This window comes from Aquarana catesbeiana, linkage group LG05 (genome assembly GCF_042186555.1).
Source record: "Aquarana catesbeiana isolate 2022-GZ linkage group LG05, ASM4218655v1, whole genome shotgun sequence".
In the NCBI taxonomy this organism is placed as follows: domain Eukaryota; kingdom Metazoa; phylum Chordata; class Amphibia; order Anura; family Ranidae; genus Aquarana; species Aquarana catesbeiana.
The window spans coordinates 113,558,714-113,585,279 of record NC_133328.1 but is presented as its reverse complement, the minus strand read 5'-3'; the positions used below and the strand labels follow the sequence as shown (position 1 = coordinate 113,585,279).

At 41.4% G+C, this 26,566-nt stretch overlaps 1 protein-coding gene across 2 annotated transcripts in view; it reads left to right on the top strand.

Annotated features, from left to right (window-relative positions):
* AHR (aryl hydrocarbon receptor) overlaps nt 1–26,566 on the top strand; it is a 190,810-nt gene that overhangs the window by 48,852 nt on the left and 115,392 nt on the right. For both annotated transcript variants that reach the window (XM_073630081.1, XM_073630080.1), the window contains exon 2: nt 22,136–22,323. In XM_073630081.1, the coding sequence (XP_073486182.1) occupies nt 22,136–22,323 (188 nt within the window). The remainder of the gene's footprint in view (nt 1–22,135; nt 22,324–26,566) is intronic.

Sequence of the window (26,566 nt, the reverse complement as noted above, 5' to 3'; positions counted from 1 at the left end):
GTCATGTATTCAATTACATGCATGTGTTTATTCTTGTCTGTGTCTTGTATGTCACCCAGGCAATATGATTAATTCACAAAAGCATAATGCATGCTGTGTTTTCATGACCTCTATTTGCTTTTAATTGTACAATTGATCTTGTTTGTTTTTTTTTTTTTTTTTTTCCCCCCAAAGGCGTTACATTTGGATTGGCTGAATTTACTGCATGCAGATTATGTTGTTGGTTTGGGATATTTTGATGGTAACAAAAAAAGTTTGTGAAGGTTAGCACTCCTTGAAATATCACTGGTGTCAGGCTGGCAAAACTGTAGCGTTTTTCCCCGCACTGGAAACACGTGCTTTTAAACACACTCCTGGCTGTTATACCGGCTGGGGGTGTGCTTGCATGTCTTCCACAAACAGTGCAGTGTGTTCTGTCAGGGAGTACAGAGGAGACATCCAGGGTCTAATAGACCCCGCATGTCTCATAAAGTGAACCTGTCACCTATATGCTATCACATATGGGGCTATTGCTCAATAAAAGTTATGTTGGGGAAAAAAAGCTTATAACATTTAAAGGGACATATATAGAAAAAGCAAAAAAATAAATAAAAAATAGCTCCTCCACCTCCACATACACGCACAGATATTTGAAAACTCATGCGTTAGGGTGCCTACATATGAAAATGGTGATTGCTCTACACATATTACATATCACCACACACACCAGAGTGAGATCAAAAATGTTAGCACCAGAGCTCCTGCGTAATTCTAAACTGGTGGCCTGTAAGGGCTTTTGAAGCGTTGCTTTTGCAAAATGTAGGGTATTAAAGGTTTTTCCTCGCTTGATGGACACAATTTTAAGGCTTGACACATTGGGTATTTAATTACTCGGCGCAACCTCGTCTCTTATATTTCACAAACAAGAAATTGTTGTGCTTATATGCCCTAATATTAACCTTAGTGTATTTTTTACTAAAAGTTTGCATTTCATAAACTGCTGCGCTAATATCACGTGACATAAAAAAATTGGAACTACCACTGTTTTATTCTTCAGGGTGTCTGCTTTCAAAAATATTAAATGTTTGGGGTTTTAAGTAATCTTCAGGCCTAAAATGATTTTTGAAATATGTAAACACAAAATTTGAAAAAAAATGACTTCAGGGACTAAAGTGGTTGTTAAGCCACTGTGTGATGTTTATACCATCCCCATTGTTGAACAACCTGTGTCGTGTCGTAGCGCCTGTGCTTTATAAAAAAAAATGCCAATTTCTAACTGATTTCACAACACTTCCCGGCGCTCTCCTCTCACCATCTGGCAGCTCCAGTGGGTGGGGCCGAGAACTCCCGCTGACGTCAGTTGGGGAAGTGAAGAGGAGAGAGCCGGGAGGCACTGTGAAATCGGGTAGAACATATATATATTTTTTTCTTTTTTAATATAAAGCACAGGCACTAGGACACAGGTTGTTCTCTAACAATGGGGATGGTATAAACTTCACATAGTTTTGTAGCAGTGGGGAGGGGAGCAGAGCAGCGCTAGTAAGAGCTGACAGTTAGAGAGGTGAGGGGGGAGGATTACAGAGATCATCTGCGGATGACGGAGGCACATAAACTGACCACGGTGTCAGGGCTCAGCAGCTGTGATATACCATGGTCAGTTTACTGCGAGGAGGGCAGAACCAGGCAGGATCAGCCATGTATTTCAGGTGATACAGGGGACTAAATTACACAGCACAAGCAATGTGCTGTGTAACATGCTTTAAGGGAACAGGATCCATTTTTTTTTTGTTTATGGGTACAACACTTTAAAGACTTGCTGACCAGCCGCCGTCCTTATACTGCTGCAGGTCAGCACGATCCCACGAATTGCCGTAGGTGTACGTCAGCACCTCTAAGGGCAATAGCGGGCGCATACTGCGCGTGGCTGGCGGTTGCGGGCACTAGAGCCAGAACGCTGATGTGTGTTTATGTGTGTAAACGCACAAATCCACATTCTGAGAGGAGAGACCGATCGTCTGTTCCTAGTAATTAGGAACAGCGATCTGTCTCCTCCTCCAGTGAATCCTATCCTCCCACAGTTAGGAACACATTTAACCCCTTGATCTCCCCCTAGTGTTAACCCCTTCCCTGCAAGTGTCATTTATACAGTAATCAGTGCATTTTTATAGCACTGATCACTGTATAACTGTCAGTGGTCCCAAAAAAGTGTCAAGTGTCCAATCTATCCACCGCAATGTTGCAGTCCCACTAAAAATTGCAGTTCGACGCCATTACTAGTAAAAAAAAATGATAATAAAAATGCCATAAATCTATCCCCTATTTTGTAGACGCTATAACTTTTAAGCAAATCAATCAATATAAGCTTATTGCATTTTTTGGCCTGGTTATTAAGGGGGCAAATCTTCCTCTCTGTAAGTGGTTAAGGGGAGAAGAAAAAATAAAACTTTCAGGTGGTGATGAAATAAGTTGTGAGATTAAAAAAAAAAAAAAAAAACTGTGAGAAAAGGAGGCTTTGTTTCATGTGAAAATTTTTTTTGCACATCTAAACGAAATATTGTGTAAACTGAACATTTTTAGAAGAAAGTTATGAGATACATAAGCTAAGAGTTAAGATAACTCCTCCATCTCAGTGAATTGAGCCTAATGCTGCCTGCAAAAACACGTCAATTTCATTTTGTCTCTGCATGCCCAAGTTGGCACTTAAGGTTGGAGGGAGCTGATGTTGTTCCGGAAGGCTAACTGACTTGAAGTCTTCTTAGTATTAAATGTCCTGTATGCATAGGGACTTGCTAAAGGCAAATAGGCTGCTAACTTTGCAAAGGAAATGATCCCTTAGCTTTGTGAATGTGGTGAAATTTGTATTTTTGCTTGCACATGATTGGATGATGGAGGTCAGCAGAGCTTCACCTCAGTCACTTAGCTAAAGGAAAATTCTCTTTGCAAATCAAGTTTTGTCTGCCACCTTGGCAGAGGGCTTGTAGTTGTTAGTGGACTACAAGTGCGCTGATTAGCGAACTCTTATTCCATTGACCCTTCCTCCAGCTTTCTCACTGGAAGTTTGTACTGGGGTACAGGCAGAAAGCTGAAGGACATGTCTGCAGGAGCCTGACCTTGCACCCACGATTCACTGATCACAGGTGCAATGCTTTGCAGACTCCTGTAGGAAAAAATGATAAATGCACATTTTTTTTTCCCTGCAAGAATATGTGCATTTATTTGTATTCATTTTTTTTCTTAAAGGGGAACTTGGCCTTTAACTTTTTTGCAAAACTGTTACATTTAAAGCAGTATTAAACCCAAAACCACAAATATGTTACATTGCAGCTTACCAGTCATTAGATGTGGAGGCTGCATTAGTTTCCTTTTCTCCCCCCCCACTATGTTCACCAGAACATACCTCCTGTATTAGTGAGACAATATTCTGGAGGAATGAGGCACAGCAAACAGCAGCATTGTCAGTCTGGGGGGGATTGTTAGATGTATTAGTGTATTTAAAATCAAAAAAATTTATACTGCGCTGTCCCTCTAATTAATCTTCAATGTGTCTGTGAAAAACAAATAATAGTGCTGCTGCAACCACAAATGCAAGACAACCCCCACCTCAAATAGCTAAATGGAATAGGCTGCGCTGCTAAATAAGTGAACGTGATTATACCAAGAACATTCCTGGTGATAAATAACACTCAAAATGGATAAAAAATGCATACAAAAAAAACTGATGTGAATATTGTTGAAACAATATAGACTAAACTCCACAGACTGCACGATTCATGATGAATAAATAAAACAGTAGAAACTCAGAATCAAGGATCATATAATGCTGCAAAGTCCATACTTTCAAATAACAGTCTTTATGCGAGAAATAACTTATTGGTAAGGGAAGATAGCACCAATCTTGATATAGAGTGAGGCATGCACAAACATATCTCCCTGGGGAGCGTGGTGATATATGAAGTTCCTCCACCTCAGACAAAAACGCCCCTTACCAGATGGTTAGATCTCCTGTCAAAGAGATCATGCAAGCAAGTGGCTGTGTCCCCCAGCCACTGGGTCTCTGCAAAGTTCCCACTCCGAAGTTCACAGGATTAGGGTATTAATGCTCAAATCCCAAAAATAGAAAAAGAGATGCTCCATAGCGTAATACAGTTAAACTTTATTAAAATGAAAAATATAAGAAATGCACTTACAGTGTAAAAGCGTATTAAAAACAATGCAAGCCGGCCGGCTCTCAGATGCTGCCCGTGTCTTCCGGGATCAGCGTGGTATGGTGGTGACATCAGCACGCCGCTCCTCCCTACGCCGTTTCGACAAATCTGTCATCTTCCTGGGGTACGGGCGGCATGCTGACACACCACCTAAATGGGTAAATAAGGCAAAGGTAACGCCCCCCTCTGAGATCAAGATCTCCGAAGCCGTCGCCGCCATGTTTGAATTGGGCGACCAAGGACTTAAACTAAGTAATTAAAAATAAGAATAAAGATTTATTGACGGCCCAGATAGGAAGAATGTCTGTCCACTGACCCAAGCAAAAAAATCAAGGCTACCATCAGCTCAGAGACTAAGAGATCTGTCTTAAAAGTCAATGATATTAAAAAACAGCCAATCATGATTTGCCGCTGATGAACATGCTAACAGCTTCAGTGTCAAATATACACGAGACTGCAGATCAGATTAAGATAACGTAAAAGTACTCTGATGACATATGATGTCTCTAAAAAATGGACCAAAGAATTTCTTTATATATACTATGAAATTAGAAATCCTTTATTTTCCCATTACCGTCACTAGGTTAAATGAAAACAAAAACAAAAAACACATAATGTGAGCACGGGGGTCACACCACCCCTGTTGACTAGTGTATTTAGATTGAAGCCAAATTCCAGCTCACACTTTATAATCAGGTACAGTAAACAGTTGTTTTCCTTTTGGGTTAAAGGTTTTACCAGAATAAATAAAAGCTGATCATTTTAGGCACCCCTGCCAGTGTTAAATGGGTTGCTCCATGTAAACTGATACATTCTGCTGGAGAGCTTGTGCTGTTGAATAGCAGACTTGCTGGCTAGGTTACCAGATGAAAATGGTAGAAAGCCTAAAAAAATTAAACCAATGCAGCCATCACATCTAAAAATTGATAAGCTGCAATATAATGTTTTGCTTTTGGGCTTAATACTGCCTTAAAGGGGTTGTAAACCCTCATGATTTTTTACCTTAATTCATCCTGTGAATTAAGGTGAAAAAACTTCTGACAGTGACCAGCCCCATTTTACTCACCTGAGCCGGTCGATCCCTTGGTGGCGACGCGCTGTACCTCTCTTCCCAGGGTTCTCCGCTCTTGATTGGATAGATTGATGGCAGCGCAGCCATTGGCTCCCGCTGCTGTCAATCAAATCCAGTGACGCGGGCGCCGGGAGGCGGGGCCAAGTCCGGTACTCTGTGTCAATAAACGCAAATGCTGGACTCAGGAGCGCGCCCGCAAGGTAACCCCCGGGAAAGGCGCTTCTCCCAGGGGGTTTACCGATGTAGGGAGGAGCCGCGAGAGCCGCCGGGGGACCCCAGAAGATGGTGATCGGGGCCACACTGTGCAAAATGGACTGCACAGTGGAGGTATGACATGTTTGTTATTTAAAATAAACAAAAACGAGGGTGTACAAACCCTTTAAGACATGCCTCTGGTGGTAACTGTCACAGTTGCTAGTGTGCCAATGTTGGCTTCCAACCGTTCTATCAAGCCCTCAAATGGCTGTGTCTTAGCAGATCACATGTGCAGCACCATGGCAACTGAAGATCAAACGGGTTAATATACCTGCTTCCTTGATTGGAAAAGATAGTGCTTAGTTTCACTTTAAGGACTTGTTCACACCATAGTGCCTGCATGGGCACATGCACACATTTTTTTTTCTATTATGCGCTGCAGCATGCTGGAACATGCTGTGCAAAAAATGCAATATGTCCTGTTTGTTTTATTTATTTTTTTTCTCTTTCCAAGCACACACCAACTGAACCGAAGCCATAAGACTAATACCCTATTGTGACGGGACTATTTCAGGACCAAATTAGTGGCCCTAAGGACAGCCCTGGAGCCTTTGTCTTTGAAAGTGGAACTTCATCCAAAAGGGGACCTCCCCCCGCCTTCCTTTTTAAATATTGGCACCCTTTGGGGGGGAGCAGGTACCTGGTTTTGACAGGTACATGCCCCAACTTAAGGTCAGATTGCCTCAGTTATCTGAGAGGAAGTCCGCCCTTCCTCCTTCCCCATAGCCTTCTGGGGCCCATCACCGGTCCCAGAAGACTGCAAGACCATTCACAATGTGCATATGCAGTGGGAGACGATGTGAAGACTCAAGGCTTCACTGCCGCTTTCCCTTACTTATCATGCCAGCGCCTGGACCTGATGCCGACTGAAGAATCTGCTTAGGTGAGGACAACACTGGATCCCTGGACAGGTATGTGTCCTTATAATAAAAGTCAGCAGCTGCAACATTTGTATTTTTATGGGGGAAACTGGAGCTCCTCTTTAACCACTTCCCGCTCTCAGTACGTCATATGACATCCTTGACTTTCGGTGGGGATAGCTGAATGATGCCTGCAGCTGTAGGCATCATTCAGATATCATTCTTTTTTGCCAGTGATTCTGTGCACAATAATAATGATCATAGCGACAGTTCCGCCACTTGCTCGTTCTTACAGGCGATGGCAGGGGGCGTCCTCCCCTCCCGCTGCCCTCCAGTGCTTCTCCGGTCTCTCCTGTGCCATCGGGGATCCAGAGAAAGAATCCACTGCTGCCGGAGGAAGAGCATAGCAATTTCCGGTGACCATATGGTCACCAATCATCTCTATGACCGTCGGAGGCCCGGGAGTGAAGTTATGACGTCCTGTCCGGGCCACGAATATCAACAAAGTAGCTATCTCAGGTTCAGCTCAGCGTTCACGGCTGCTTCTCGCCTCTCTCTATTCCCGAAGCTGACGTCAGCGAGGAGGAGAGAGGCGGACGTGCCTGGTCACATAAGTGCCGCTGTATTCTCATGAGAATACTGCGGCGCCACTGGCTTGTACATGGGATTTTAACACGGGGACGGAGGCGGGACTGGCAGAGAGGAAGGTGCATGCCGATAGACCAGCTAATCGATAATGAAAATCGTTGACACCGATTTTCATTATCGATTATTATCGATTAATCGTTTCAGCCCTACTATTTACGAGGCATAACATCATCTTTCACATTATACAAAAAAATTGGGCAAACTTTACTGTTTTTTGTTATTTTTAATTCATGAAACAGTTTTTTTTTTTTCCAAGGCGTTAGAAAAATTATTGCGCAAATACCGTCTGACATAAAAAGTTGCAACGACTGCCATTTTATTTCCTAGGGTGTGTGCTAAAAAACCATATATAATGTTTGGGGGCTCTGAGTAATTTTCTAGCAAGAAAATGATGATTTTTACATGTAGGAGAGGAGTGCCAGAATAAGCCCGGTATGGAAGTGGTTAAGAACAAAAGTCAACTAGGGCAGCTTTGACCATGTTACCTTTTTGTAGGTTTCTCTATAAGGCAACCCTATCTTTAGATCTATTTTGTCATGTTGCTGGCTAAGCAGTGTCTAAATGTAACATATGCAGGTTATTTTATTTCCTCTCTCAGGGATTATAGTAGTCCTTTTGTCATTGCTATCATCTTCCTTTTTCTCCAGAAGACCAGTGACACGTTGGGCAAGGCAGAGATATGCAATTAGCGGACCTCCAGCTGTTGCAAAACTAAAAGTCCCATCATGCCTCTGGGTGTCATGCTTGTGGCTGTCAGAGTCTTGCTATGCCTCATGGGACTTGTAGTTCTGCAACAACTGGAGGTCCGCTAATTGCATATCCCTGCTCTATGGTCAGGTCAGCATCTACACGGCTCAAATCTGTCACCTAGATATCACAATCCTCGTCCATCTACTCTCCAAATCTAAATGGAAATGCTTCTACTAATCATGGAGGATAAGATCCTCACAAATGGTTTTAAACTCCACAGCATGATTGTATAAAAATATTCCATCTTTATTTATCTTTTTTTAGTTATGGGGGTTCTTGCTAATAACCTAAAGCCCACCCCCAGGCAACTTAAAACCTATTCCTTGCATTGGCCGTTAGTCTTGGAGAATAATAAAAGGTTTCTGTACCTGATCCTCTGCTCTACTTGAATTGGACATTTTTTAACCAGAGTTTAAACACTAATCTATTTCCTTGTTAATCGTCTTCTCACATTATACATTACATCACATCACATCACACTCTTGCATAATTCCATAATCTCTCAATGTCAAAGTTTTGATAGCTTAGGTAGATGCCCTAATGCTAGCTCCTATTGGCACACACATAGTGATTTGGGTTTCTCTTTCAAACCCCCTCACATGTGCTTTCTTTCCCCTGATGCCCTGAGAGTTTTAAAGCTTACTTCTGTGATGCTGAAGGTGAACAGTCATAGCTGGGCCTCTCTTAGCATTGTCCTGGAAATTTTTCACTCAGGCTTCGTGAATTACGTAAATTGCCTAAACCTATAGCAAGGGCATTGTTCAACTTTAGTTAAAGGTGCACAGTTTGTTCTTCTAAAGAGGTTGTTTATCTGTATAGGCAGTTTTTTGGTAAAGGTGAACTAACCATTTAAACTACTTCATATGAGGAGAGTGGTCCTGAGCAGTAGTGATGTGCTGGGCTGTATGCATACATGTCTCACATAGATCAAAGCCCTGTTAACTCCTTTCATCTTGTGAGTTGCCAGAAAATTACAATATTATTGGCAATGACATCGATGGGAGATGGAGGAAATGCTTTTCTCGTTCTTGCAGCAAACAAATAACATCATTCTTTAGCCTAAGCATAGTCACATGATTAGAATTGAAGGACTACGGCTAAGTCCACCTTTCTGACCATGCTTCATGTTACACCCATAATTAGGGTGTAACATAAACCTAGACTCATTCCACAATTCCTCACCCCCTAACTTCCCCCCTCCTTTCCTTACTAAACCTTGGGGTGTTATCCTGTCATTTTTATTCAGAGATCTATAAATGGAGTGATTAAAAGTCCCATCTGCCACTGAGGCAGTCATTGCAATTGTAGTCCATTGATAACTTCTTCCAGCCCTGTGGATCTGCAGCTGGAGGAATAGTCTGCAGAAGCCTGTGTATTGCATGCACGATCCATTGATTGTGGATGCAATGCTTTGCAAGCTCTAGTGGCAAAAAAAAATAAAAATAAATGCACTTTTTTTTTTTTGTTAGTGTGTGTGTATTATTTTTTGTAAAAGGTGGAATTATGTGTCTTTTGAATAATTATTCCGAATAATTATTCTGTTTAAAATTACTAGTTGCGAACCAAAAGATGTGAATGTGACCTGCCCAGGCTATGCAGGAACACTAATCCTGTGCTCACTTCTGTGGGTACTGGCCGGGAAGGGAGCTCGTCTATGCTCCAAACAATCGTAGCAAACATCCAGATAGTCCCGAAAGCTGCACATCAAGACAGACCCGCTGTGTAGTGGTGAGTGGCAGTCTACGCCTGGATCCCACCAGGCCACCCCCCCAATGTGTTTTGCTCCGCCCCCACGATTAAGCTCCAGGGGGCGGAGTGAAACGTGCTGGTTACATGACCTGCGGGGGGTCCAGGCTGAGACTGCCAATAACCATTACACAGAGGGTCTGTCTTGATGTGCAGCTTTTGGGACACTTTGAATGTTTGGTTAAAATCACTAATTGGTACACTTTATAATGCACCTGTGCCCATAATGTGAACATATTAATTAATATAAAGTCACTTTCTAAGAGTTCATACTTATGGACTCAGAGGCCTGTGGAGTATGAAGAGCCGTAAGTGACTAGAGTAGCTTGGAGGTATATGCAGGTAGCCTGTGTTACTTAAAGCAGAACGCCACCCAAAGGGGGAAGTTCCGCTTTAAGGCCTCCTGCCCCCTCTTTCAAGAAGGGCAGTTTTGGGGAGGGGGTTTGACAGGTACGCACTCCCACTTGCACTCCGAAAGCCCACCCCCCGGTCCAATGTCTAAGAAGAATGCGCAGCTTAAACATGTGTAGTGGGCAGCCGACTGTGAAGCCACAAGCTGTCACAGCCAGGTGCCCACAATTAAGATGCCGGTGTCGGGAACCCAAAGACTATTGAAGAACTAGCCCGGGTGAGCATAGAGCTGTATCATGGGACAGGTGAGTGGCTGTTTATTACAAGTCAGCAGCTACAGTTTTTGTAGATGTTGACTCTTAATTTTTACACAAGAGACTGGAGCTCCTCTTTAACAATGAAGCAGTAGCTATACATATATCTGAGTTTGACAGGTACGCAGAGACAGGCGTACGGTCCTGAATGCAGACAGTCTGTGCGTCCAGGGCCATGCACCCATTGCTGCATACCTGGTAAGCTCAGTTATGTGTGAGAGTCTTTATAACTACTGCATTTCCAATGACTAACACAGACTACCTGTATGGAGCTCCATGTTTCTCCAGAAACATAAAAAAAGGTTTTTCATGCTCTGAGCCTTTGCGCCCATGTGAATGAGACCTGCAGCCCACTGTGTGTTTACATTAGAGGGCTGGCACAATGCCTAGGTCTGCTGTCATGGATAAAAGTGGAACTTTCACTGCCTGTGTTGTAAATGGTGAAAAATAGTTTTCTCCACAATGCTTATAGATACAGAGATGAATGAGGGCTTGCTTTGAATGCTTTTATTGCTTATTTAGCATATGTACGCTAAATACTTTATAGAGAACAGTATAATTTTAATGGAGATTTATCTTAAAATTTCACTACAGGCCATAATGTAATACTTTGGTTTAAAGTAGCACTAAATGTGTTGGGAACACATGTAACCGCAAATGCACAGAAAATGTTTGCATTATGGGTTACTTACCACAGACAGCGCCCCCATCTGATGATGAGACATCCATACTCTCCCTTGGCACCCTATTCTTTCCATCTTCTCCCATTCTTTCTAGTTTGAAATCTTCAGCTGTATTGATTGGCCATCCGGAGATGACGTAACTTCCAGGCACTCATGGTGTGCTGCAGAATTGTGCTAGTACTCGGAGAATCAACATTTTTGGTTGAAACGACATACAGAGCCTATGTGTCATGACAATCTACCTGCAAGCAAGTTTTTAAAAGAAAACGTTTAGTTCCACTTTAATAGCTGTTAAATGTCAAAATTTTCTGCCCCACAAATCTGAACTAGCATTATACAGTCTCCAGGCATTGGCTCCTGGAATTCCCCAGTATAGTAACATTCCTTTGAACTTAATTGGAGGACATTACAAACATAAAACAGGACTTAATCTTTGTTCAAACAAAATGTATTGCTGTGTCATAGCTCACAAGACTGTAAGTTAGAGCACAGCCGTTTCTTCTATGACAGATGCCGTATGCTGTAATGCTATACCAAAGAGCTGTTTTGCGCTTCAGTTGCCTTTTATGTTCTTAAACAACAAGTGCTTTGTTTGGGATGTCATAATTTATGTATAGAAAATCCCAGAAAAGCTATGTCCCACTGTTACACAGTTGTATTTGTGTCGATGAGTTGTTTCTTATTTTTACATATATACTTTAGATATTTCTATTGCTCAAATATACGCCTACACTCTATTTTGCTAGTTGCTTCTGTAGAGCTACTATTATAATAAATATGCATAAGTAAATATTTCATCATCAAGTAAGTTGCACAATCTGACTTCCTTTTTATGTAAGTGCATTCTGCCTTCTACAGTAACAGCTGAAAATCAGTGTGTAGTAAATGATCAAGCTTTCTCTGTTCTTTTTTAACATAGGGTTAAACTGCTGACGTTTTAATACAATTTTTACATATGCAGTCTTCCTCCTTGCCGTTATCTAATAGTAGGGATGGGCAAATTCATATAGAATTCAGGAGCCTGTCAAGCCAGCTTCAGAGGAAACTAGAAATGGTGCCGGAAGGGATTTGCTTACAAAATGAGGTACTAGCTGTAACTATCTGGGCACATTGACTACCTAGCTTGTGTTATAAGCAAAAAGAGGGCCACTGTATGTACATTAATAGTTTCTGCAGACTGTTCTTACTAAGGAGTGACAAAGGGAAGATCGTAATATTCTCCTCTGAAACTGTGGCTGCTAAAAATGTACTTATGTAAGCACTGATTTTCTATAATTAATGCATAACTAAACTCAGAAACAGCCCCTTAGATGTGGTGGCTGCATTCATTTTCACTTTGCAGGCTAAGGACATTCTCTGCATGTACAGGAATATACCTGTTAATCTTGCCAGAAATGCAGTTTCCTTGCCACTTATTGTGAGCTTAAATAAAAACACAAAGACCTTCTTTATTTTGTAATCCACTAGTCCCATCAATCCACTCTGTAACGGAGATGAACGAAGGTAAACATGTTTGAAGTCCAGGCTGTATGACAGCCTTGGCTGCTTCCATAGATACAGTGAAGAAAAAGATATAGACATCAAGGGACAGGAAATGTTGTTTTCAGGATAACTAGGTGAAAAATAAAGGAGAAAAAGACTTAGTGGCTCTGAGAGCCGTGACTGCACAGGAACGGTAGCCCCGTTTATTTGAATAGGCTGCTGTGCCTGCATTTTATGCAGGAAAAATGTTCCTGTGCCTTTTACTGTAGCCAGGGGGAAATCGCATGGTTCTTTTGAATCATGTGACTTCCCACAGCTGGAAACGAATGGCAGCCCTGTGCGTTTTGGCTGCGGGTTGGTGCGGGAACAGGTATGATTTATTCACTATACTGTAACCGCAACCCCCACACAAGTGTGCACCTAGCCTAAAACCCCATACACACTATTAGATTTTCTGCAGATTTTTGTCTTCAGATTTACCAAAACCATATAATACAAACATTAAAAGTTTCAAATTGTATGCAATCGGCAGGCCCTTGCACTACATGGTTTTGGTAAATCTGAAGGTGAAAATCAAATAGTGTGTATGGGGTCTTAGACTCACATCTCAAGAACTGGTAAAATGCAGTGTTAATATAGACAAAAACTCACCCAAGCTCTACCGCATGTTTATAGGATGATGAGCTGAATAATTTGACTTTGGTGGGAAGTGTGGATAGTGGAATAGTCTCTACCAGAACCTACAGGAAACAGTGTGCAGGTAACTCGCTTCTGTTGGCATCGAGTTGTTATCCAGCACATACAGTGCGGGCATTGCCAATGGGTGAGTTCATCAGAGCAAGGAGAAATTGATCCTCTGATAAGGATTTTGTTGATGAATGTAACATTGTTTCCAGTAGGTTGAGAGAGCGAGGATATAGCAGACATTTAATATATAGAGGCAGAAGATTGGCAGAAAATAGAGAACGTGGTGATCTGATTGGGAATTCCTCTTCAGTAGAAGCAACGGTCCAGTGGGAGGAGAGGTGTTCACTTTGTGACCACTTACTCACAACAATACAATCAGATTGTTTCTATCATAAAACACTGCCTCCCTGTCCTATATGTGGATAAAACGTTGCATTGTATTTTAAGACAGGGGTGCAGTTTTTCCAGCAGGAAAGCTCCTACTTAGGCTACTGTGCTTTCGCCTTCTCTATTTCGTTCCACTTTCCCTTCCATTTCATGGTTGGGGACAGTGGGCTCCTATCCCTGTGGTTATAACACCTGTAAACAGTGTAAAAGACATAGAAAAAGCAAGGACTGTTATTTCTTTTTCAACAGGTAGAATATATCCAGTAAAAAGTTTTATAAATTGTAACTCAAAGATGATTGTCTACCTAATTGATTGCAGTACTTGTACAGTATGTGGGATGCACTATCCGCAATCTACGTATTAGAATATCAGAACACTACAATGACACTTTAAATAGCAATGCAAAAAATATTTAAAATGTATCTAAACATTTTAGAACAGTCCTTGGTGGTAATCTGGAGTCTTTCTTTTTGCGGTCTGGAAAAAGTGAGATCTGTTGGGGGGGGGGGGGGGGATACACATCATACCCTACTTCAGCGGGAGGTGTGGTGGATACACAGATTGAATACTCTATTTCCTAGTGGTATGAACAGTAGAATGGATGTGAACTTGTTTTAAAAATAATATAATTTGATTCCACAGGGGGTTAATAATTGTTTGCCCTAGAGTTTTCAGTCTGTGTTTCCATTCTTTCCTCCCCCTTTTCTCTGGTTCTACCAACCTCACATGATTTTAATTGTTAATTGATTTTAAATTGGACTGTACCACCCCCCTTTTTTGTCGGAATGGACACCTTTTCCTAAATAAACTTGATTTTATTGTAAATTTGTATGCTATGAGGAAGGCTTTTGCCGAAACATGTTAGTGTTTTGATGTCGCACTGCTGTTTGTGCCCAATAAAGAATTAAGAAGAAGCAATCGAGTTGCCAGCATTCTTTTTGCTAAAATGCAGTGTATACTTTGTTTTTTGGGTTGAGATAACTTCAAATATAAACTGGATTATTTTTTTGTGATCAGGATAGAATTGAATGGCCAGGGTAATGAGGAGAAACCACTGCCAGGCCGCTGTAAACATTATCTCAGTTTGCCAGATTTGGCAAAGGCCCAGACATCAGTCATGTTGAGTAGAATAAGGAAATACGTAAGACAATTTGCAGTTAGCCTCTAAATTTGAGAACCTGCCTCCCTCTAATGGAGTTTCTATAACAACCAGATTTGTACACTAAATAAAGTGTAAACTGATGAAAATTACAAACTCCCCCTTTCCCATGGAACCTCATTTCATCTGTTTTACTAAATATAGCCTTTGCATTACTAAAACGTGAATGTTTGCGTTGTGACATGTGCAGCACTACAGAAAAGAAATGCGGTTTCTGAACTTCGAATTTTTCACTCTTTGTTATATTGCAGCCATTTGCTAAAATCATTTAAGTTCTTTTTTTTCCTTATTAATGTACAAACAGCACCCCATATTGACAGAAAAACACAGAATTGTTGACATTTTTGCAGATTTATTAACCCCTTCCCGCCGACCGAACGCACATATGCGTCCTCGGCTTTCCGGGGTTATACCGGGATGATGCCCGCAGCTGCAGGCATCATCCCGGTACCGTTGTTTTCAGCGGGCGATCGGCTACCCGAATATAACAACCGATGCGGCTAAAAGCCGCTCGGCTGTTATACCGGAGGAGCGGGAGGGGACATCCCCCCCCTCCTGCCGCCTCCCGCCGCTGTTACCGGGCCTCCCGTGCGATCGGGAGGCCCGGTGTCCATTCGGGAATCTCCGGCGGCTGGGGGCGGGCTGGAACGAAGCTGTGAGCGGCTTCGTTCCAGCCTTCTAATTGTAAACGCGGAAGCGACGTCATGACGTCACTTCCCATTTACTCGGCTGCCAATGGCGCCGAATTTAAAAAAGTACACAGTATTCAGAATCGCCGTTTTCGGCGATCTGAATACTTTGAAGTGTAAAGGAGGGATGGGGGGTCTTTTAGACCCCCCATCCCTCCATAAAGAGTACCTGTCACCACATATTACTGTCACAAGGGATGTTTACATTGCTTGTGACAGCAATAAAAGTAAAAAAAAAAAAAAAAATTTTAAACACAATTTATAAAAGTACAAAAATAAATAAAATAAATAAATAAAAAAAAATTTTTAAAGCGCCCCCGTCCCCGCGAGCTCGCGCAGCGAAGAAAACGCATACGGAAGTCGCGCCCGCATATGTAAACGGTGTTCAAACCACACATGTGAGGTATCGCCGCGATCGTCAGAGCGAGAGCAATAATTCTAGCCCTAGACCTCCTCTGTAGCTCAAACCTGGTAACCGTAAAAAAATTTTAAAGCGTCGCCTATGGAAATTCATAGGTACCGTAGTTCGTCGCCATTCCACGAGTGCGTGCAATTATAAAGGGTGACATGTTTGGTATCTATTTACTCGGCGTAACATCATCTTTCACATTATACAAAAAAATTGGGGTAACTTTACTGTTTGGATTTTTTAAAATTCATGAAAGTGTCACTTTTCCAAAAATTTGCGTTTAAAACACCGCTGCACAAATACCGTGTGATAAAAAATATTGCAACAATCGCCATTTTATTCTTTAGACTCTCTTCTAAAAAAATATATATAATGTTTGGGGGTTCTAAGTAATTTTCTAGCAAAAAATACGGATTTTAACTTGTAAACACCAAATTTCAAAAATAGGCTTAGTCATGAAAGGGTTAAAAAAGAAAAACTGAAATATCACATGGTCCTAAGTATTCAGACCTTTTGCTCAGTATGTAGTAGAAGCACCCTTTTGATCTAATACAGCCATGAGTCTTTTTGAGAAAGATGCAACAAGTTTTTCACACCTGGATTTGGGGATCCTCTGCCATTCCTCCTTGCAGATCCTCTCCAGTTCTGTCAGGTTGGATGGTAAACATTGGTGGACAGTCATTTTTAGGTCTCTCCAGAGATGCTCAATTGGGTTTAAGTCAGGGCTCTGGCTGGGCCATTTAAGAACAGTCACGGAGTTGTTGTGAAGCCACTCCTTCTTTTTTTAGCTTTGTGCTTAGGGTCATTGTCTTGTTGGAAGGTAAACCTTCGGCCCAGTCTGAGGTCCTGAGCACTCTGGAGAAGGTTTTTGTCCAGGATATCCCTTTACTTGGCCACATTCATCTTTCCCTCGATTGCAACCAGTCGTCCTGTCCCTGTAGCTGAAACACACCCCCACAGCATGATGCTGCCACCACCATGCTTCACTGTTGGGACTGTATTAGACAGGTGATGAGCAGTGCCTGGTTTTCTCCACACATACCGCTTAGAATTAAGGCCAAAAAGTTCTATCTTGGTCTCATCAGACCAGAGAATCTTATTTCTCACCATCTTGGAGTCCTTCAGGTGTTTCTAAGCAAACTCCATGCAGGCTTTCATGTGTCTTGCACTGAGGAGAGGCTTCCGTCGGGCCACTCTGCCATAAAGCCCTGACTGTTGGAGGGCTGCAGTGATGGTTGACTTTCTACAACTGTCTCCCATCTCCCGACTGCATCTCTGGAGCTCAGCCACAGTGATCTTTAGGTTCTTCTTTACCCAAGGCTCTTCTCCCCCGATAGCTCAGTTTGGCCGGACGGCCAGACCTAGGAAGGGTTCTGGTCATCCCAAATGTCTTCCATTTAAGGATTATGGAGGCCACTGTGCTCTTAGGAACCTTAAGTGCAGCAGAATTTTTTTTTGTAACCTTGGCCAGATCTGTGCCTTGCCACAATTCTGTCTCTGAGCTCTTCAGGCAGTTCCATTTACTCTGACGTGCACTGTGAGCTGTAAGGTCTTATATAGACAGGTGTGTAGCTTTCCTAATCAAGTCCACCAATCAGTATAATCAAACACAGCTGGACTCAAATGAAGGTGTAGAACCATCTCAAGGATGACCAGAAGAAATGGACAGCACCTGAGTTAAATATATGAGTGTCACAGCAAAGGGTCTGAATACTTAGGACCATGTGACATTTCAGTTTTTCTTTTTTAATAAATCTGCAAAAACGTCAACAATTCTGTGTTTTTCTGTCAATATGGGGTGCTGTGTGTACATTAATGAGGAAAAAAATGAACTTAAATGATTTTAGCAAATGGCTGCAATATAACTAAGAGTGAAACATTTAAGGGGGTCTGAATACTTTCCGTCCCCACTGTGTATATATGTATGTATGTATGTATGTGTGTGTGTGTGTGTGTGTGTATATATATATTATGTATGTGTGTGTGTGTGTGTATATATATATATATATATATATATATATATATATATATATATATATATATATATATATATATATATATATATATATATATATATATATATATATATATATATATATATATATGTGTGTGTGTGTGTGTGTGTGTGTGTGTGTATATATATATATATATATATATATATATATATTTATATTAGCACTCACCCCCTAAGGAGCTGATGATAATTGATTGGGTCTGCACTCTGCCTCTCGACCCCCTTGGCAAAACTGTATGGTAATATTAGTATAAGACCCAATGGCAAAGAGAAACACAGTAATAAAACACTGTACTGTATATTTACAGTCACCTTGGTCTTCGTCACTCCACCAGCTGATTTGTAATAGTCTCACACAAGTTGTAAATTAACCACATAAACAGTTTACTGAAAGAAACTTGTTTTGCTCATTAAACACAGGGGTCATTCCAATATAAAGAATGAAGGTAGTAACAATCGAGGTGTATGTGAAAACCAAAACTCAATGGTCACTTGAGGAGCATATGCAGACAGGCAAAAAGTAGGACTTATGCTCAATATAAGGCCCTAATATTGAGCACCTTCCCACTCCAACCTCAGAGCACACACCAAACCTGCAGAAAATCATTAAGCACCATGCAGCAGTGAAACACAATACATTTGTCCATATAATTTACTCAAAGGCTCCCCCTAGATTGAAGTACACTGTTCACCTCTGTGAACCTGGAGTGATGATCCTGTATAGGAAATGACAAAGTCTCTTTTCTTCTTCCTCTTCAGCTAGCTTAATTATATTATACTGTGGTGTTTGCAAATCCAGGTACGGAAACAAGCAGGTAGTAAATTAATAATTGAACTGATGTGCTGGTAACTGAAAGTTTGCACATAGAATACACTTGCAGAGCTTCTTCTTTAATAAAGGTTGCCACTCTATAATTACTTTGCAGTACAGAGAAAACAACCTTAAAGTTGTACTGTACACAGCCTGTGTCTGGATGAACTCACTCCTGTGGGACTACAGATCCCAGCAACAGTCTGGAACTAGCTTAAATAGCAGCAGTGCCCCATTTATCTGGGCAAGTGCCCACTCACCAACACAGGTCCAGATGCTTTCAAGGCTCCTCTCCCGTGGTCTCAGTCCGTTCCGAGCTGGTGCAGTCACAACGCGCCACTCCTTCTGATGGCTGATGCAACTGTAGTGCAGGAAACCTTTAGAAATCTTGACTCCTCCGGTCCATCCGCACACTGGTCCAGATGCTCTGTGTTTTTAGGGCCAGTTCACACCACAAAAATGCATTCATACTTTCCGGATTAGTTTTTGCTTACAGTTCACACCACACGCAGTTCCAGTGCGCTTTTGATACAATTTGCTAGGTTTCAGTTCTGTGCAGAAAAAATATGGACCAGAAACTGACCGGAAACTGACTGCACTGCTGTGAACCAGAGCCATTGGAACACATGGAAAACACTGCATGCATTTTTAGACCCCTTTCACACCGAGGGTGTTTTGCAGGCTCTATAGCGTTAAAAATAGCACCTGCAATCCACCTTCAAACAGCTGCTCCATTGTCTCCAGTGTGAAAGCCCGAGGGCTTTCACACTGGAGTGGTGCGCTGTCAGGAAAAGTCCTGCCAGCAGCTTCTTAGGAGTGGTGTGTTTACCGCTCCTCCACCGCTGCTCCCCATTGAAATCAATGGGACAGCGTGGCTACACCGCCGGCAAAACGCCGCTATTGCGGCGCGTTGCGGAGCGGTTTTGACCCTTTCTCGGCCACTAGCGGGGGGGTTAAAAGTGCCCCGCTAGCGGCCAAAATGCCGACGGTAAAATCCGACGGTAAAATGCCGCTAAAAATAGTGGCGTTTCACCGCCGACGCTATGGGCGGCACAGTGTGAAAGGGGTCTTAGTGTAGAAAAAAAGCGCATGGAACTGCATCTGATGTGAGCTAGCACTAAGAGAACAAAATGTTAGCGGGGAGACTATGCACACAAGTTGCTGTAGCAATAGTTCATATTTTAAGTGGAAGATCATTTACTGGTTATACATTTAAATCCTGAAGGTGCTGCATTCCTTAATTTTCTATATATTCCCTATAAGTATCTGCTCATTAATTTGCCAGTATTTGTTCAATCACCTGTTTAAACAGGTGTTTTTTTTATAGGAGTATAACAAGTGGGGTTCCAAACCAGCTCTATAAATACTCATTGGGTGTATGGAAACAAAATAATAGGGGTACAGGACTAGGTTTTTTTGACACATTGAAACAGGATTTTCTGCATTCTAAAACCTAAAATCAAGGTGATGTATAACTGGTATTTTTTGAAAAGCTTTTGTATGGAAGGTGTACAGAAACACTGAAGCATAGGCTGTTCATTAACCCTTTCACACCTAAGAGAAAAATATTCATGCCAAAGCACAATTTTGCAACTTTAACGTGTTCATAAAACTGTACATATTATTTATTATTATTTAAGGTACTTATATAGCGCTGTCAATTTATGCAGCGCTTTTACATATACATTGTACATTCACATCGTTCCCTAACCTCAAGGAGCTTACAATCTAAGGTCCCTAACTCACATTCATATACTAGGGCCAATTTAGACAGAAGCCAGTTAACCTACCAGCATGTCTTTGGAGTGTGGGAGGAAACCGGAGTACCTGGAGGAAACCCACGCAGGCACAGGGAGAACATGCAAACTCCAGGCAGGTTTTGTTGTGGTTGGGATTCGAACCAGCGACCCTTTTTACTGCTAGGCGAGAGTGCTACACACTACACCACTGTGCCGCCCATATCATTATAACTACTTTGTATATCTGGGTGGATTATACCTTGTTTTTTTTCAGGATAATTGTGCTTTAGTTTGGTTGTAAATGGTTATGGATATCTCCTGATTTTTTTTTTTTTTTTTTTATTAGTAAAGGAAAATTGGCCCAAAATAGTAAAACATTTTTTTTAATTTAGCTGTATATTTTTTGTTAGTACCATAACTAACTTACCACCAAAGAACAATCCCAAATAAATTCTCCTGCTCCTAATGATCGCAGAGATACCACATATGTGTATGTTATTTGTTGTTTGTACCCATAGTACAGCCCAGAATCAATAGTGCGAATTGTGCATTTTATCTTATTTTTATCCTACCTAAAACACACTAATGCTAATACTAATTTGAAAAAAAAAATCCTGCCCAAAATATACTAACCCTGACCTTTGACCTTGACCCAAACACTAACCCTGGCACTAACCTAGATCAAACCTTGATGTATGTATTTTTTCTTTTATTTGTTTTACATTTCTTTCTTTTTTTATTTTTTTCCTCTCTACAAGGAGAGACAAAGATGCAATGTAGCTTTCCTCTCCATTCACAGAGAAAGAAACACTGGGCAGGCTTCACAGTGACTGATCACTGTGGTAGCCAACCAATCATTTGTATGGGAACTGGGGTTTCCCGTTAAGACCTCGGTTTCTGTGCTGGGAGCACGCTGTGTGGTTCACTCCCAGCAAAAAGACAGATACATAGATATGAGGCCCCACGGCAAAAGGCCCAGTCCAGTCAGACTGCATATATGTCTTTTGTCAGCATCAAGGGGTTAAAGTGGTTGTAAACCCTTTTCTGGGACTTCTACCTATAGGTAAGCCTATAATAAGGCTTACCTATAGGTATTGAAAACATCTCCTAAACGTGCACCGTTTAGGAGATATTTCACTTGTAGTCCACCGATGAAGTGAACGACGCATGCGCGGGGAAGAAACGTGCTGTTTTTTTCCTAGCGTGTGCCGTTACTGTGCACATGTGCAGGAGTGACGTCACGCGGCTCCGGCGAATCACAGAGCCGGAGTCCGCAGCCCGGAAGGAAGAGGGGCTTGAAGATGGACGCTGCCTACACAGGGGACATCACTGGATTCTTTTGCAGGTAAGTGTCACATAATAGGCCAGTATGTGATGCATACTAGCCCATTATGCTTTTAATTTGCAGGCTATACAGGAAGCACAAGAGGACGTAAAACCCATCAGGGTTTACTTCCTCTTTAAGAAAAGTTGATAGAAAGGATGAAGCTTTGTTCACTTTGACTGCCCAATCATGTGTCAACAATTTTTTATTTTATTTTTTCGCTTGCACTTGATTGGGTATTCATAGTGAACTTTGTTTAGTAATACTAGTTTACTGGGTAAACACAATCTTTTCCTTTAAGTCAACCCCACTGTGTTGTAATGTGGCAAGACTTCTGTGACAGTTTTTCTTTTTTCTTTTTTTTTCAGGGATAAGATATTACATATTTAATGTTTCTGGAATTGGTTGTACAGTCAAAAGATCATTTACATGCCATTCTAGTTGTGTTTGTGTGTGTGTGTATATATCAGATAAGCAGGTCTTAGACTGTAGGGGGAGACATTTGGTGTTTTATGTAAAGCATATTCTTACTGATCAGATATTTATAATTTTTTTTTTTCTTCTTGGTAGGGCCAAGCCAACACCGCCTGATGGAGTCAAGTCGAACCCGTCAAAGAGACACAGGGACCGTCTCAATACCGAACTTGACAGATTAGCCAGCCTCTTGCCCTTCTCGCAGGAGATCATATCTAAACTTGATAAACTTTCTGTGCTCAGGCTAAGTGTCAGTTTTCTCAGGGCCAAGGGCTTTTTTGAAGGTAAGATCTGAGTAATGTTTTATTCTGATATTATGTTTTGTTTTTCTATATTAAACATTAGGAAAGAAGGAAAATACTTATTTTCTCCTAATTGGTGGTTTTTGTGTTTTAACTTTGCTTTTCTACATGGGGTTGAAAAGAGAATCACTTTTTTTTGGAAATGTCCATTTCCCATCGGACTTCAGAAAATGATTTCCCAGGATCACTTTAGATCAGTGACAGGGTCAGTTTGAACTTAAAGCTGGAGCTGTCATTGGTATGGACATTGCTTAACATTGGTTGTAGTTAAATATATCATATCTGTCTGAGCTCAAAAGGGTCAGCTGATACTAACAGGCCGTTGGTACCAGCTGACCCCGTTTAGCTCAGGAAGATATGATATATTTAACTACAACCAATATTTATAACCTTGTCAGCTCCAGCTTTGTACCATGCCTGTAGGTCACCTCCCAAACACAACCTATTAAATCTGTAAACATCTTTTAACATTTCCTTTATCATCCCCATGTTACACTTAGATGAAATATGAAGGAAGTGGAGGAAATTACTTATAGTTTCCCTATGACTTGTTGAACTGCAGTAATGTACACTGTTAGGCAATGTAGCTGCCCTGCGCAGGGACCAAATACTATGGGCAGTTCAACTTAAACGTAGGGCGGAACTGTTTAGACTTTTGTGTTTATAATCGAGGTGTTCAAGATGTTTGCATTAGGTTGAAGAAAAAAAATGGAATCTCTCAGGAATAATTACCTGAAGCTACTTTGTTATGTAACCTCCTGTGTAAGTATATACTGTACAGCAATTGTAATTTGTTGGCTAGGATGCGGGGACTCACTGACTGACTGACTGGCTCTATTTATTGCTCAAACTATAGCTCGAGCTAAGATGAAGCGGTCTGTGAATAACAGGATGCGAACAGGGGGCGTGTGAATTCCTGAGGAAAGTAAAATATAAATGTGCAATCGTATCATCTGGTTTGGAAGGAAGCCTATTTTTCTGCCAGTAACAATAGATATCTTTTTGAAAGAAAAACATTTTAATCTGAGTTGAAATAAGTTGAAGGCTGTTATTTAACCATTTCATGTGCGCCCAGTTTAGATTTTGTGATAAATTGATTTCACAAAAGGCAACCTAATTAGGAAAACTGATAGAGATGTTGGATGATAAATCATATACTGACTTGTCTATGCACTATATAATAATACAAAATCATTGCACGCTTCTTAGAAACCTATAGGAAAATAAAATTACACAATGGGTGTGTAGTGGTGCCCAAGACAAGGTCATTCTTAATTAGTAGGTTAACAAACAGAAATAAAAAAAAAAAAAACTATAACCAAATTTACCACATCTCAGGGAATAGGCATATAGTGCCACATTTCAAATGCCATAGAAGCAACATTTGAAGGATCCCCTTCAGAAATAAAGGGACTATTCTAGAGTCAACAACACAGTTAAAACAATGTATTTATTCAATTTGATTAAAATGAATGGTAGACTAATGTATAGTAACCATGTAAAATTTACAAATATAATCATACACCAAATATTAAAATCAATACAGATGCATGAATAATGGTATATCTTACTGTGTAACTGCCGACACAGTTCACAGTCCTCAGCTGCTTCATCAAGGCCACCGTGGAAATATTTCAAAGTTGTAAAAAAATTTGACAGGACACACATAATCATAAATTGAACGATTTTCATCAAAGTTAGAAATAATGCTTATCACAACATCCTCTAACATGGATATAACTTCAGGACTTCTTCAGGATTTCACATTTCCAAATGACAGATGCCTTGTTACATATCATTTTGAATCTATAAATCAAAAACACAAGCATGAATATGCTGCACAGGTTGATGCAAGGGGTTTGTATACATGCGTTCACCAATTATAATAAAATTATTCACATTCAAGTAAATTATTCTATCCAGCTGGGGAGAAGGCACATGAAAGAGGGAGAGAGTGGGGGAATACAGAAGCACCAAGGATCCCACCATACTTACAAAACCAACAGATGTGACAGGAGAGATGGTTTGTTGGATTTTGTAAGTATGGTGGGATCTTTGGTGTCTGTGTTCCCTCCCTCCCCCTGTTCATGTGTCTCATGTGAAGTCCTGCAGAAGGGGCATTGACTTTAAAACGCATTGACAGTTGGATTCATGACAATTGCAATTGAAGTTTTATGTGTGTGTGTGTGTATATGTGTATATATATATATATATATATATATATATATATATATATATATATATATATATATATATATATATAGTGACTGTGAGAGACAGAATAACAACAAAAATATCCAGCAAAACGCATTTCCAAAAAATTATAAATTGATTTGCATTTTAATGAGTGAAATAAGTACTCGATCCCCTATCAATCAGTAAGATCCCAGGTGTCTTCTATACAGGTAACAAACTGAAATTAGGAGCACTCTCTTAAAGGGAGTGCTCCCAATCTCGGGTTGTTACCTGTATAAAAAACACCTGTCTACAGAAGCAATCAAATTCCCATCTCTCCACCATGGCCAAGACCAAAGAGCTGTCCATGGATGTCAGGGACAAGATTGTAGATCTACACAAGGCTGGAATGGGCTACAAGACCATCGCCAAGCAGCTTGGTGAGAGGGTGACAACAATTGGTGCAATTTTTCACAAATGGAAGAAACACAAAACAACTGACAATCTCCCTTGGTCTGGGGCTCCATGCAAGATCTCACCTCGTGGAGTTTCAATGATCATGAGAACGGTGGGGAATTGGCCCAGAACTACACAGGAATATCTTGTCAATCTCAAGGCAGCTGGGACTATGGTCACCAAGAAAACAATTGATAACACACTACGCTGTGATGGACTGAAATTCTGCAGTGCCTGCAAGGTCCCCGTGCTCAAGAAAGCACATGTACAGGCCTGTCTGAAGTCTGCTAATGAGCATCTGAATGATTCAGAGGAGAACTGGGTGAAAGTGCTGTGGTCAGATGAGGCCAAAATCAAGCTCTTTGGCATCAACTCAAATTGCCGTGTTTGGAGGTGGAGGAATGCTGCCTATGATCCCAAGAACACCATCCCCACCGTCAAACATGTAGGTGGAAATATTATGCTTTGCGGGTGTTTTTCTGCTAAGGGGACAGGACAACTTCACCAGATCAAAGGGACGATGGATAGGGCCATGTATCGTCAAATCTTGGGTGAGAACCTCCTTCCCTCAGCCAGGGCATTGAAAATGGGCTGTGGATGGGTATTCTAGCATGACAATGACAACAAAAAAGTAGCTCAAGAAGAAGCACATTAAAAGAGCAGTATTGGTTTGGGTTTTTTTTTTAGATTAATACTTACCTAGGTGGATGCAGCATGGGTCCGATGATGCATCTGTCCCCCGGCGCCTCTGCACTGAGAACTGAGCTATCGAACATCGTTCTGAGAGCTCCCCCAGCAGAGAGCTGCAGACTGTCAGTTGCAGCTCTCTGCTCTGCCCCCTCCTCGTTCACTGAAGCGCTGAGCTGTGCAGGGGCGGTGTCAGCTGGCTCAGTCCCTCAGCGGCTCGCTGAGAGGCTGAGCCTGGTGTTGGTCCAGGCACCGACTTCTGTGACGTCAGCAGAGCGGACTTCAGCCTGCTCTCTGCTGAAAATGGGTCACAGGAGTGCAAAGTGAATCGCACTCCTGTGATCCATAAGAGACGTACAGCATAACCAGCTTTGGCTATACTTCTCTTTTAAGGTCCTGGAGTGGCCTAGCCAGTCTCCAGACCTTAATCCCATAGAAAATATGTGGAGGGAGCTGAAGGTTCGAGTTACCAAATGTCAGCCTCGAAACCTTAATGACTTGGAGAGGATCTGCGAAGAGGAGTGGGACGAAATCCCTTCTGAGATGTGTGCAAACCTAGTGGCTCACTGCAAGAAACATCTGAACTCTGTGATTGCCAGCAAGGATTTTGCCACCAAGTACTAAGTCATGTTTTGCGAAGGGGTCAAATACTTATTTTACTCATTAAAATGCAAATCAATTTAGAACTACTTTGAAATGCGTTTTTCTGGATATTTTTGTTGTTCTGTCTCTCACTGTTAAAATAAACCTACCAATAAAATTATAGACTGATCATTTCTTTGTCAGTGGGCAAATGTACAAAATCAGCAGGAGATCAAATACTTTTTTTTTCCCTCACTGTGTATGTATGTATGTGTGTGTGTGTGTGTGTGTGTGTGTGTGTGTGTGTGTATATATATATATATAT